The sequence below is a fragment of the Hemitrygon akajei genome, chromosome 11 (genome assembly GCF_048418815.1).
Source record: "Hemitrygon akajei chromosome 11, sHemAka1.3, whole genome shotgun sequence".
NCBI lineage: Eukaryota > Metazoa > Chordata > Chondrichthyes > Myliobatiformes > Dasyatidae > Hemitrygon > Hemitrygon akajei.
Window position 1 is genome coordinate 50,400,243 of NC_133134.1, and position 14,725 is coordinate 50,414,967.

At 41.4% G+C, this 14,725-nt stretch overlaps 1 protein-coding gene across 2 annotated transcripts in view; it reads right to left on the minus strand.

Moving 5' to 3' along the window:
• The window catches only part of gsg1l (gsg1-like), a 254,720-nt gene that overhangs the window by 72,491 nt on the left and 167,504 nt on the right, over window positions 1–14,725 (minus strand). The window contains exon 3 of one of the 2 annotated variants that reach the window (XM_073060831.1): window positions 13,295–13,447. The exons of the other annotated variant lie outside the window; for it this stretch is intronic. Within the exon in view, the coding sequence (XP_072916932.1) occupies window positions 13,295–13,447 (153 nt within the window). The remainder of the gene's footprint in view (window positions 1–13,294; window positions 13,448–14,725) is intronic. 2 annotated transcript variants of the gene reach the window in all.

Consider the following 14,725-nt stretch of genomic DNA (forward strand, 5'->3'; position numbering starts at 1 on the left):
CTTGCACCTTGACTGAAGAAGATGGCACCAATGAACAATATGACCAAAGAAGACATCCTTCAGACAGTTCATAAAGCTGCCTCTTTACTTCTTCTTTCAAATATGATTCTGCTACTAAACTGGGAACCTGTGATTTACAACTTGCTGGTGTGTTTTCAGGCCGATTGAGAGGTCTGGTGCTTCACTGTCTCCAAGAGAGTTCAGCGAGGTTTGCAGTGGAGTGTGTGGCCTGGAGTCGGAGCATGAGCTAATGATCGACTCCATTTTTCACCAATCTCGCCAAATGAAGCGTTGAACAAGATTGAAATCAATGAGGATGAGGGCAGAAGGTGAACAGGTGTTCAGTTCCATCTGCCTTGGTTTGATCGATCTCTCGCTCTCACTCACTGCAGCCGGAGGAAGGTGCCTGTGTGTGACCAGTCTCTCTTGCTGCTCCCTGAAGAAGGCGTTGGAGTCTTGGGTCTCGGGCAAGGTTTACTCGACCACGTTTGTGATTCGACTCTACGGTTCATGATATGATGTGTTCCTGGTTACTCACTTTTTTATTGCTATTTACTGTGATTTTGATTGGGGCAGACAGGCTCTGTGGCCCGCAGTCAGTGAATGACACAGCACTAACTTGAACTGAACTAAAATGGACATTCCTAGACTGTTTCAATGACTTTGTGGTTTAAGTTTTTATATTAGAAACATAGAAAACATAGAGCAGAATAAGGCCCTTCGGCCCTCAAAGCTGTACCTCAGCACTACCTAGGCTTTACCCATAACCCTCTATTTTTCTAAACTCCATGTAGCCATCCAGGAGTCTCTTAAAAGACCCTATTGTTTTCACCTCCACTACCACCGCTGGCAGCTCATTCCACACGGTCACCACTCTCTGTGTAAAAAACTTAGCCCTGACATCTCCTCTGTACCTATTTCCAAGCACCTTAAAACTATGTCCCATCGTGCTAGCCATTTCAGCCCTAGAGAAAAGCCTCTGACTATCCACATGATCAATGCCTCTCATTATCTTGTACCTCTCATCCTCCATCGCTCCAAGGAGAAAAGGTCAAGTTCACTCCAACCTATTCTCATAAGGCATGCTCCCCAATCTAGGCAACATCCTTGTAAATCTTCTCTGCACCCTTTCTATGGTTTCCACATCCTTCCTATCATGAGGTGACCAGAACTGAGCACAGTACTCCAAGTGGGGTCTGATCAGGATCCTATAGAGCTGCAATGTTAACTCTCGGCTCTTAAACTCAATCCCAAGATTGATTAAGGCCAATGTACCGTATGCCTTCTTAACCACAGAGTCAACCTGCATAGCAGCTTTGAGAGTCCTATGGACTCGGACCCCTAGATCCCTCTGATCCTCCACACTGCCAAGAGTCTTACCATTAATATTATATTCTGCCATCATATTTGACCTACCAAAATGAACCACCTCATTTACCTGAGTTGAGCTCCATCTGCCACTTCTCAGCCCAGTTTTGCATCCTATCAATGTCTCATTATAACTCTGACAGCCCTCCACACAATCCACAATACCCCAACCTTTGTGTCATCAGCAAATTTACTAACCCATCCCTCCACTTCCTCATCCAGGTCATTTATAAAAATCACAAAGAGTAAGGGTCCCAGAACAGATCCCTGAGGCACACCACTGGTCACTGGCCTCCATGCAGAATATGACCTGTCTACAACCACTCTTTGCCTTCTGTGGGCAAGCCAGTTCTGGATCCACAAAGCAATGTCCCCTTGGATCCCATGCCTCCTTACTTTCTCAATAACCTTGACTGGGGTACCTTATCAAATGTCTTGCTAAAATCCATATACACCGAATCTACAGCTCTACCTTCATCAATGTGCTTAGTTACATCCTCAGAAAATTCAATCAGGCTCATAAGGCACGACCTGCCTTTGACAAAGCCACACTTACTATTCCTAATCACATTATACCTCTCCAAATGTTCATAAATCCTGCCTCTCAGTATCTTCTCCATCAATTTAACAACCACTGAAGTAAGACTCACTGGCCTATAATTTCCTGGGCTACCCCTACTCTCTTTCTTGAATAAGGGAACAACATCCGCAACCCTCCAATCCTCCGGAACCTCTCCAGTCCTCATTGATGATGCAAAGATCATTGCTAGAGGCTCAGCAATCTCCTCCTTTGCTTCTCACAGTAGCCTGGGGTACATCCCATCCAGTCCTGGTGACTTATCCAACTTGATGCTTTCCAAAAGCTCCAGCTCATTCTCTTTCTTAATATCTACATTCTTAAGCTTTTCACCCCACTGCAAGTCATCCCTACAGTCACCAGGACCCCTTTTCCATAGTGAATACTGAAGCCAAGTATTCATTAAGTACCTCTGCCAACTCCTCCGATTCCATACACACTTTTCCACTGTCACACTTGATTGGTCCTATTCTCTCACGTCTTATCCTCTTGCTCTTCACATACTTGTAGAATGCCTTGGGGTTTTCCTTAATCCTGTCTGCCAAGGTCTTCTCATGCCCCCTTCTGGCTCTCCTAATTTCATTCTTCAGCTCCTTCCTGCTAGCCTTATAATCTTCTAGATTCATATTATTACCTAGTTTTTTGAACCTTTCGTAAGCTCTTCATTTCCTCTTGACTAGATTTACAACAGACTTTGTACACCACAGCTCTTGTACTCGACCACCCTTTCCACGTCTCACTGGTATGTACCTACTCAGAACCCCACGTAAATATCCCCTGAATATTTGCCACATTTCTTCCGTACGTTTCCCTAAGAACATCTTTTTCCAATTTATGCTTCTATGTTCCTGCCTGATCGCCTCATAGTTACCCTAATTTGTCTGTTCCTATCCCTCTCCAATGCTATGGTAAAGGAGATAGAATTGTGATCACTATCTCCAAAATGTTCTCCCACTGAGAGACCTGACACCTGACCAGGTTCATTTCCCAATACCCAGATCAAGCACAACCTGTCCTCTTGTAGGCTTATCCACATATTTTGTCAAGGAACCTTCCTGAACACACCTAACAAACTCCACCCTATCTAAACTCCTCACTCAAGGGAGTTGCCAATCAATACTTGGGAACTTAAAATCTCCCACCAGAACAACCCTGTTATTATTACTCCTTTCCAGAATCTGTCTCCCTATCTGCTCCTCGATGTCCCTGTTACTATTGGGTGGTCTATAAAAAACACCCAGTAGAGTTATCAAACCCTTCCTATTCCTAACTTCCACCCACAGAGACTCCGTAGACAATCCCTCCATGAATTCCTCCTTTTCTGCAGCTGTGACACTATCTCTGATCAACAGTGCCACACACCCACCTCTTTTGCCTCCCTCCCTGTCCTTTCTGAAACATCTAAAGCCTGGCACTTGAAGTAGCCATTCCTGCCTCTGCACCATCCAAGTCTCTGTAATGGCCACAACATCATAGCTCCAAATGCAGATCTGTGCTCTAAGCTCATCCACTTTATTCATGATACTCCTCGCATTAAAATAAACACATCTCGAACCATCGGACTGAGTGCGTCCCTTCTCTATCACCTGCCTATCCTCCTTTCCGCATTGTCTCCAAGCTTTCTCTATTTGTGAGCCAACCTCCCTTTCCTCCGTCACTTCAGTTCGGTTCCCACCCCCCAGCAATTCTAGTTTAAACTCACCCCAATAGCCTTAGCAAACCTTCCCACCAGGATATTGGTCCCCCTGGGATTCAAGTGCAACCCGTCCTTTTTGTACAGGTTATACCTGCTGCAAAGAGGTCCCAATGATCCAGAAATCTGAATCCCTGCACCCTGCTGCAATCCCTCAGCCACACATTTATCCTCCACTTCATTCTATTCCTATTCTCACTGTCACGTGGCACAGGCAGTAATCCCAAAATTACTACCTTTAAGGTCCTGCTTCTCAACTTCTTTCCTAACTCCCTGCAGTCTTTTTTCAGGACCTCCTCCCTTGTCCTACCTATGTCTTTGGTACCATTATGTATCACAACCTCTAGTTGTTCTCCTTCCCACTTCAGGATATCATGGACACAATCAGAAACATTCCGGACCCTGGCACCTGGGAGGCAAACTACCATTCACATTTCTTCCCTGTGTCCGCAGAATTGCCTGTCTGACCCCCTAACTATAGAGTCCCCAATCACTGCTGCCATTCTCTTCCTTTCCCTACCCTTCTGAGCCACAGGGCCAGACTCTGTGCCAGACACGCGACCACTGTTGCTTCTCCCAGGTAGGCCGTACCCCCCAACAAACCTCAAGCAGGAATACTTATGTTAAGAGGGACAGCCACTGGGGTACACTCTAGTACCTGCTTCTTGCCCTTCCCTCTCCTGACTGTTACCCACTTCTCTGTCTCCCGAGGCCCCAGAGTGACTACCTGCCTATAGCTCCTCTCCATCACCTCCTCACTCTCCCTGACCAGACGAAGGTCATTGATCTGCAGCTCCAGTTCCCTAACGCGGTGTCTAATATTCTGTGCTTTTTGCTCATTTTTTTGCCATTTGCACGATTTGTTCTTTTTCTTTGTGCATTGGGTATATGATACTTTCTCTGAAAGGGTTCCATGGTGTTTCCTTGTTTCGTGGCTGTCTGTGGGAAGATAAATCTCAGGGTTGTATACTGCATACATACTTTGATCATAAATGTACTTTGAATTTTGAATCTTTGGACTCGGAGTAATGCTGTTTCATTTGGCTGCATTCACGTATGTTTGAATAACAAACTTGAATTTGATGGTAATCTCTGTACTATCCTCCTACCTATTCCCAATAAATTTTTGCCTGTATTAAAAAAAGCCTCTGCTATAACTTGCCTTTGAGACAGAAAGCTCTGAAGATTCACAACCCTTAGAGACAGAAAAATGCTTTTTTTTCTTAAAAGGATGACCACTATTTTTAAATGATGATTTCCTACTACTCCTTTAGCTAAGTCTTGACTGTTATTTTTGACCGATACCTTAATATATCTTCCCTGTAGCCACAAGTAAAACTAAAACAATTTTTAATAGTTCAAATTCTATGTTTTATGGTTTGACAGTGTAATTTTCCAGCTTTGATGAATCTGTCCAATCTATTCACCCCCAGCTACAGAAAGCCATCTTTCCATCTTCTTCCTTACTTAAGACTATGTTTCTTTTAAACTTGCCTTTCAATTATTTTACTTCAACTGATTTTGTCACACGCGGGCTTTGTAAGTGAAATACAAGGAAATTAATTCTGTAACAAAATAATTAACTGGTGTTATCAGAATTGTTTCAACAGCCAGAAGCCTAGAATAATACGTCTGGAAAATGAAAGGCAAGTTATGCAGCATTGAATATCTTCATGGCACCATCTTAGAGTGTTAGCTTTAACACTCAAATATAGTTTGTTCATTTTGAAATGTATATCAGATTTACTTTATATAGTTGAAATGCTTCTGCACCATTGTTCAAAGCAAGTCATGGAACGTGCTGTATGAAAGTAGAAGATATACATTAGTGGTTCTCAGCATGGGCCATATTGCAACCCCCCCAGGGGACCAAGCCGGATTTCATAGAGGCCACAATTAAAAAACAAGAGATTGGGGGGCACAGGAGTTTCTGAATGGACCATGAAAATTTACTGCTTTAATGAAATATTTTTAAAATATATATCAAAAAGAAATGAATATACTGTATGTAATTTAGTTGGAATCCTGAATGAAATTATGAAATTAATGGGAAAATATGCTAGATGATCCGAATGAGGCAGCAAAACAGTGTGTGTGTGTGTGTGTGTGTGTGTGTGTGTGTGTGTGTGTGTGTGTGTGTGTGTGTGTGTGTGTGTGTGTGTGTGTGTGCGCGTGAGTGCGTGTGTGTGCGTGTGTGTGTTTGTGTGTGTGTGTGTGTGCGTGCGTGTGTGTGCGCGTGCGTGTGTGTGTGTGTGTGTGTGTGTGCGAGAGTGCGTGTGTGCGTGTGTGGGAGGTGCAGCATGTCAATCATTGTCTCTGTTTAACCATGCACAAATCACCTGCAGGGCAACCTACTGAACCGTGCTCCACATCCACCCCTAAATCACAACCTGCAGACCCCGCGGGTGAAGCTCTCTGGAGCAAGGCCTGTCAGTGAGTACACTGCAGGAGGCTGGCTCTGTTTGCCTTCCACTGACCCATGCATGTTATAATATTTATAAAATTTGACATGAAGGCTGCAGTTACCAGAAACGACTAAACTGCAGAACGTGTGAAGTCCACCACTATCTCACTAGCTACCATTACAATGGACTGCAGAGAGGTGAGAACGTGTGAAGTGTTCCACTATCTCACTAGCTACCATTACAATGGACTGCAGAGAGGTGAGAATGTGTGAAGTCCACCACTATCTCACTAGCTACCATTACAATGGACTGCAGAGAGGTGAGAACGTGTGAAGTGTTCCACTATCTCACTAGCTACCGTTACAATGGACTGCAGAGAGGTGAGAATGTGTGAAGTGTTCCACTATCTCACTAGCTACCATTACAATGGACTGCAGAGAGGTGAGAATGTGTGAAGTCCACCACTATCTCACTAGCTACCATTACAATGGACTGCAGAGAGGTGAGAACGTGTGAAGTGTTCCACTATCTCACTAGCTACCATTACAATGGACTGCAGAGAGGTGAGAACGTGTGAAGTGTTCCACTATCTCACTAGCTACCGTTACAATGGACTGCAGAGAGGTGAGAATGTGTGAAGTGTTCCACTATCTCACTAGCTACCACTACGACTTCCATTGAATCCCTGATACTTATCATATTTTGAAAGGAAGTTCAATTCGCTTTTCTTTATAGTATTGTGTAGCATTTCTAAGTGATAAACAGCTCGGAGAACAAATTGCCAATTGACATATTTGACCTGTCAGATAAATTTGAAAACTGAATTTATTAAACAAATAGTTACAAGGAAGAAACTGCAATGTCATACCATGCAAAGAGCCTGTTACCACTTTCCTTAGCAAACTCTAACTTTTTAGCAGCAACATTCAGTGTCCACTCTAAGATAGAATTGCCAGATGATGATCTTATGGTATATCTTGATCATTTGAAACAACTGCACACTGATATGGAATTTTAGTTCAGAGACCTGCTGGAGTTGCATATTCCAGATGGAAGGTAGATTCATTTGGGGTGAATGTGAATGATGTTAACACCATATTGTAAGAGTGTCTTACTGAACTGCAAAGTGATATAACAGCTTATGTAAAATTCAAACACAGTGAGCAACATCCAGTGAAATTCAAAACAAGTTTCCATGGCTCTGGGAGAAAGCAAAGTTGTTCTTAATTGGATTCCTACCTCTTATCTCGTTGAATGTGGTTTTAGTCAAGCTCTTCACATGCTGTCAAAAGCTTGTAACCATCTTGATGTTGTGAAAAGAGGTGATCTTTGATTATCTTTAACCAAGTTGCAACCAAATATTCAAAAACTCACTAATTTGCATCAGTCACAAAGATCACACTAAATACCCAATGTAACAATATTAAGCGCTTTTTCATTGCTTGTTAGAAGAGTATTATATATTTTATAAATAAAGTATCTTATTCAGAGCTTTGAAATTGTTTTGTTTTTGTATACAACTGTAACATTATATTTAATATATTATAATACCTATAACCAGTTAAAACATACAAACGTTTGTAAATATTTAAGACTAGAACTAGGGGACATTGCCTCAAGATTCAGGGGAGAAGATTTAGGACGGAGATGAGGAGAAACTGTTTCTCCCAGAGAGTGGTGAATTTGTGGAATTCTCTGCGCAGGGAAGCAGTTGAGGGTTACTCACTAAATATATTTAAGAAACAGTTAGATAGGCTTTTACATAGTAGAGGAATTAAGGGTTAATGGGGAAAAGGCAGGTAGATGGAGCTGAGTTTACGGACAGATCAGCCATGACCTTATTGAATGACAGGGCAGGCTCGATGGGCTGGACGGCCTACTCCTGCTCCTATTTGTTATGTTCTTATGTTTATTGACTTTATATTAGAATAATGAGTACAGTTGACCAAAACAAAACTTCAGCAACCAACAGAGACTATGAAGTGTGGGGGTCACAGAGGAAAATGAAAGTCACAAGGGAACCACAAGCAGAAAAAGGTTGAGCACTCCTGCTATACACTGTGCACAACATAATAATCTATTATAAGGACTTCTGTAGAATAAATCAGAATATGTAGATTAGAAACAGGCTGAGCCAATCTGATTAATGTTCAAGTACTTTCTGCATGTATATCACACTCGCCTGAGGAGAGATTAGACTGACTGAGCCTGTATTCACTCAGATTTAGAAGAATGAAAAGGGATCTCATTGAAGCATACATAATTCTGACTGGGTTGACAGTCTGGCTGCGGAAAGATGATTTCATTGCTAGGAGGTCTGAAATGAAAGGATAATGTTTCAGGATATGGAGATTTTTTTTAGGATTAAAATGAGGACAATATTTTTGATTCAGGGGATGATGATGGAGGCCAAGTTGCTGAATATCTTTAATAATTGGGTGGATAGATTTCTAGACACAAAAGGCAGCGATGTGTGTTATAAAAGAGCAAGAATATGGCAGATAGGGGATTGTGGGCCAAATTAAAGATGGTGATGAATCAGCATACAGCAGGGAAGTTTGACAATTTGGCTGAGTGGTGTAATAACAACAACTTCTCACTCAATGTCAGCAAAATCAAGGAGTTGATTGTAGACTTCAGGAGATGGCAGGAGTGGTCCATGAGCCAGTCCTCATTGGAGGATCAGAGGTACAGAGGGCTAGCAACTTTAAATCCGTGGGTGTCACTATTTCAGAGGATCTGTCCTGGACCCAGCATGTAAGTGCAACTGTGAAGAAAATATGGCAGCACCTCTACTTCCTTAGGAGACTACGGAGATTCAGCATGACATCTAAAACTTTGACAAGCTTCTACAGAAGTGTAGTGGAGAGTGTATTGACTGTCTACATCACAGCCTGGTATGGAAACACCAATCTCTTTGAACAGAAAATCCGACAAAATGTAGTGAATATGGCCCAGTACATCATGGGTAAAGCCGTCCTAACCATTGAGCACATCTACATGAAACGCTGTCGTAGGAAAGCAGCACCTATTTTCAGAGATCCCCACCACCCAGGCCGTGCTCTCTTCTTGCTGCTGCCATCAGGAAGAAGGTACAGGAGCTTCAGGACTCGTACGACCAGATGCAAGAACAGTTACTACTCCTCAAACATCAGGCTCTTGAATAAAAGGAGATAACTACACTTACTTGCTCCATCACAGATGTTTTCCATAACCAATGATCTCACTTTAAGGACTCTCTATCCCATTACCTCACATTCTCATTATTTATTGCTCTTTATTTATATTTGCATTTGCACAGTTTGTTCTCTTCTGCACTCTCGATGATCTTTCATTGATTCTGTTACAGTTACTATTCTATAGATTTGCGGAGTATGCCCACAGGAAAATGAATCTCAGGGTTGTATGTGGTGACATAAATGTACTTTGATAATATAATTCACTTTGAACTTTGAGCCATGATCGTACTGAATGGCGGAGCGGATCTGCAGGTCTGAATGGACAGCTCCTTCTCCTGCCTTCTATGTTTTTGTTCATCTGTGTACATATGATGGGCGTATACTGAGATCACTGGGCTTACTCATTAGTGCTGTTACATGTAAATATCTTTTGGACCTCTAAGGTCAGTGATACGTACTGAGTAGCTTTTTCCCAGAGACTGTATTCCCACTCCACCACTAACAACTGAGGCTACCCCGACATTTCCAGGAATTCCAGAACACTGATCTTCCTCATCTCTTTCCTCCCCTCCTCATCTCGTTCTTCATCTCTTTCCTCCCATCCCTACTGATTGTACAATCAGTACATTTACAAACCCGCCATTACAGACATTTACACCACACGTTGCATCCGCAAAGCAAGCAGCATTATGAAAGACCCCACGCACCCCTCATACAAACTCTTCTCCCTCCTGCCGTCTGGGAAAAGGCACCAAAGCATTCGGGCTCTCACGACCAGACTGTGTAACAGTTTCTTCCCCCGAACCATCAGACTCCTCAATACCCAGCACCTAGACTGACACCAACTTACTGCTCTCTACTGTACCTATAGTCTTTATTGTAATGCCTGCACTGTTTTGTGCACTTTATGCAGTCCTGTGTAGGTCTGTAGTCTAGTGTAGTTTTGGTGTTGTTTTACGTAGTTTCAGTGTAGTTTTTGTATTGTTTCATGTAGTACCATGGTCCTGAAAAAAGTTTTTCTCGTTTTTACTGTGTACTGTACCAGCAGTTACAGTCGAAATGACAATAATAAGTGACCTGACTTGACTTGACTTGATCACCTCCAAACCCTACTCCCTGGTAGTGTACTAAAAGATCATCAGATCTCTTGCAAGACTTACTATATCGTACACCAACCTTATTACTCCAGTTGACCCTTCCTCATTCATCTCTTTACGGCCTCTGATCAAGCCCTCAGCCTTCCCCTTGGTCCTACTTAGCCGCCACTCCTCTACCTCAGTCGTGTTCTTCCTCCCATCTGCACACCACCTTAGCCTTTCCTTAGTTTCCTCAGAGTACTTCTCTTTGACCTTTGCACTCTATTTCCTCACCACATCTCTTCATACCAATACCGCCCTCCCCTACCCCCACAAACTGGGCCCTACCACAATCATCCACCTCTCTTCCAGGTTTCTCTCCTTTTTGTTCCCAATTCCTTTTGACACTGACTAGAGCATAGTTCCGGTCTGCTCCACCTGGAAATCCCAGTAATGGTGGAAAGTGAGATTCAGATACTGTAAGTGTAACTGATTTGGTCATAAGATAATCTTGAGTGAAAAGCCAAAAACTAAAGCTGCAGATATAGGACGTGTGAAATCAACGTTGGAGATATCAGGACAAGTAGCATCATAAAGTTAATATTTCAAGGCCATCGAACTGTACAGTAAATTTGTCCCTCTTCCCACAGATGTTGTCTGACCTTTTTACTAATGTTTAGATATACATCTCCTGATATTGACGAAAAAAGGCAAAGCCCATTCATGAGATATTCTTTAGTGTTAATTGCTAATTCATATTTATCTGCCATTAGTTACCAATAATCAGTACCACACTACAGTTCCAGATAAGGATTATGCAATTATAACAATAATTAACAATTTTGAAACATATACTATATATTTGCCTCTGGAAAAATGATTACTATATGATATATCTGAATATAATTTGGAAACCAGTGTAATGAAAATTACTGACTGCAGCATTGAAAGTTAATTCACAATAAGAGTAATTGGTGTGCTCTTGTAAGGAGAAACTTTCAGTGGGATCTTTGCACTTTAGTTACTAGACACAGTGATCATAGTGCAGGACATAGAGTTTAAGAAATTATATTTTTAATTCCCGTTCAATTAAAACCAATTACTCAGCTTCATTCCTCACTTGACCCTTGTCTTCAATCCTCTCGATTTCAACACTTTCTATCTCTATCTAATCCTGTGTTTACAACTATGAATGAATTGGATGCTCACCCAGTTTTGATCTTCTGCATATTCCTGATGTTAATTTCTTTGCCATTGATGTTCACGGCACCATCTGTCCTTGGACCTTTCAGTCTTCCCTTAAGATGCCCTCTAAACCCTTCTTCTTTGATTAATGCTTGTGCATTCTAACATTCCCCCAGTTGGCTCAGCATCAATTGTGGTTTCATTCCTCTCAAGTTAAACAGCTCAAACGAACATGTGAAGTACTCAACAAGACCAATAGTGTCAGTTGGGAGAGAAAACTAAAACACACTTGCTTTATAATTTTTCCAGTTTTGATGAAGGCGCTTGAGCTGATGATTAGCTCTGCTTACTCCTTTACAATGCTGATTTACCTGCTAAGAGCTTCCAACACTCGGTTTGTATATTCAAATTTCCAGGATCTGCAGTCTTTTCCTCCAGTCTCTATAAAGGGAAGTTCCTCCTCATTTCTTCTATACAGTTTATTGGAGTTTATTGGAGATAACTGTAGGCTAAAAGATCCTGAAGATCCAGGTGATTTTACATGTCAAATGTTACTTGTTTCAGTGGGGCATTGACAAGCACCAGAAGTTAAGAACTTCAACTCTGTCTTGTACAACAGAAACCTCCCTACCTCCTCCACAGCTATCAAAATTCAACTGGACTTAAGGTCAGGCCCATTATGTGATAAATTCAACTCTACTCCTTAGGACATGACTAAGCTAATTCTATTCCAGGAGAAAAAAAATTAATCTGCATCACTCAACCCAAAACCTCAACCATCTCGTTGCCTTCACAAATACCGCCTGATCCGTAGAGCTCTTCCAGCAGTTTAGTTTCTGCTCCAGAACCCAACATCAACAGTCGCTAGTGTGTCTAATTCTAACCCTAGTGAGCAATAATACTCAGAGGGAGAAGTAGTTGGGAAAGTGTGAATCTGTGGTCCATATTTTTACTGGGTTCATTGAAGTTTAACAGAATTAAATGGGAAAATAATTGTGGTCTCTTCCCAGCAAAAACACAGCAAGAGAGGATTTGGAATCCAAACACTATTCATTTACTATTCCATGGCTAATTTAAGACTACAGGAGGGAGGAACATTGCCTGACCCCGGTTAATATTTTAAAGGACAAATTGTGAATTCTAAAATGTAGAACAAAAACCATGTATTCACACCAGTAAATTTTGATTTTTTACATTTGTACTGTATAATATTTTTTACCTTTCCATTGACAAACTCCTCCTTAAGAAGTGCTGAATGGGGTTCTCCACATTCTGAAATGATCCAAGTGCACCATTTATTTGTTTGAGATTTAGCGGTAGAGTACTTAACCAGGCATTAAGCTCCCTTATTCAACTGGCCTAACACCTGTTCTGAAGAAAGATCACCCGTCTGAAACAGTAACTCTGTTCCTCTCTCCAGACATGCTGGCTGACCTGTGAGCTCTTTCAGCATTATCTTATTTCCGTAATAATTGTTTTGGGTAACAATTCTTGAGGGAAGATGGAGTGCATTAGGTCTTACCTGGAAAATGGTCCCTACAACGTCATTGTTTTGTACAAATCTTGGTGCTTAGCATGAAATAGTTTTCCTCCATACTGCCTCCTAATTTTTTTTTGGTGGTTCACCTTTGGATTCAGTCTTACTGCTCTTTTCCATATTCTCAGCAACGCCTTCATTATTTTGTGGAACAATATCAAAATTGATTTGACATTTCTGACAGAAACTCCAAATGAAAGAAGCCCCGAATGCATATCAGCAGAAAGTTAGGCTTTAGTTTGCTCTAAGTTTTAAAAATGGGAATTTAACTTACCTGACAGAACAGTGAAGACAGCGGCAAATGCATTGAGTTTGAGGCCGTCTATCATGTTGCTTGAGTGAAAGAGTTCCAGGCACATCAGGCTGAAACCAACAACTAAGAGCACGATATATAAAACTTCAGAGATAAGTGCCAGCCAAAGTACACCTGAAACACAGGAAACGTAGACTGAGAAACCAGGCCCGCGCGTACCTGAGGCTACCAGAACAAGCTGTTGTACAGACCATGATGTGAACTGAGAGGAAGGATTAGTATCAGGTTTATTTCCACTGGTTTATTTGACATGAAATGGCTGTTTTGTGGCAGCAGTGCAATGTAAAGAAGTAAGAATTACTGAAATTACAATACAAACGTAAATAAGGAGTAAGTTCATGGGTTCACGGACCGTTCGGAAATCTGATGGGAGAGGGGAAGAAGCTGACTATGTAATTGTTACTTACCTGCAAGATGGAAAGGTGAATTAAGATATTACCATAATATTGATTAAAAGTGAACCAAACATAGCCAAATACAAATAACTTTGGGGAAAAAGTTAGGATATTTTCCAAAATATTATTTCAGAACTTGAAGAATATTGTAAAAGGGTGAACTATGAATTCTAAAATATAGAACTAAAACCATACTAGTAAATTCTGAAAAAAAAATTCTCATTTGTATTATATGGTATTTTTAATAACTGAGACAGAATTGATGTTTAAATTTAATGGAACAATGAACTTTGACTGTATTATTAAAATCCAGCCAATCTCTGACTTTCAGCCAAAAGGCTCTCTTATCCTTTCACTGCCTGTGTTACTAAAGGAAGTGAAGGTAAAGGAATCTGCAGTGTGAGTTTCTTGAACTTGAATTTCTCTTTCCAAGATAAAAATTCCTACATCCCCTTCCAATCATAGGCACACGGTAGTCTGTAGCTCTCAGCCACTGACTAATGATCCCAACAGAAATCCTGAGGTCCATTGGCCAGCACTTCACCAACAAGAGTAAAGTTGCAGCTAAAACAGCAGTTTAAAAAAACCCAGACAAAAGGGGGGAACACAATACAACTTTAAAGAGGTAGTAAGCTTGCTCCAGCATCTGTAAGAGGGAAAAGTTGACCGCTAACTTTTCTGAGAATGTATTTGATGTTCTGATATAAGAGAGGATGCCAACTAACATCACTATTCGCTAAGAAGAAGGAGATTTGTGAGGGTAGTTTTTGCATAGAGTGTGATAGGTGCCTGGTACACGCTGACATGGGAAGTGGTAGTAGCAGGTAATACAGTGCCATTTTATTTAGACAGACATATGAACAGGCAGGGAATAGAGGAATATGGACTATATGGGATGATCGTACAATGGCATCATCTTCAGTGCAGACATGCTATATAAAGGACCTGTTCCTGGGCTGTACACTTGGATGTTCTATTTTAATAAATTCAAGGACCT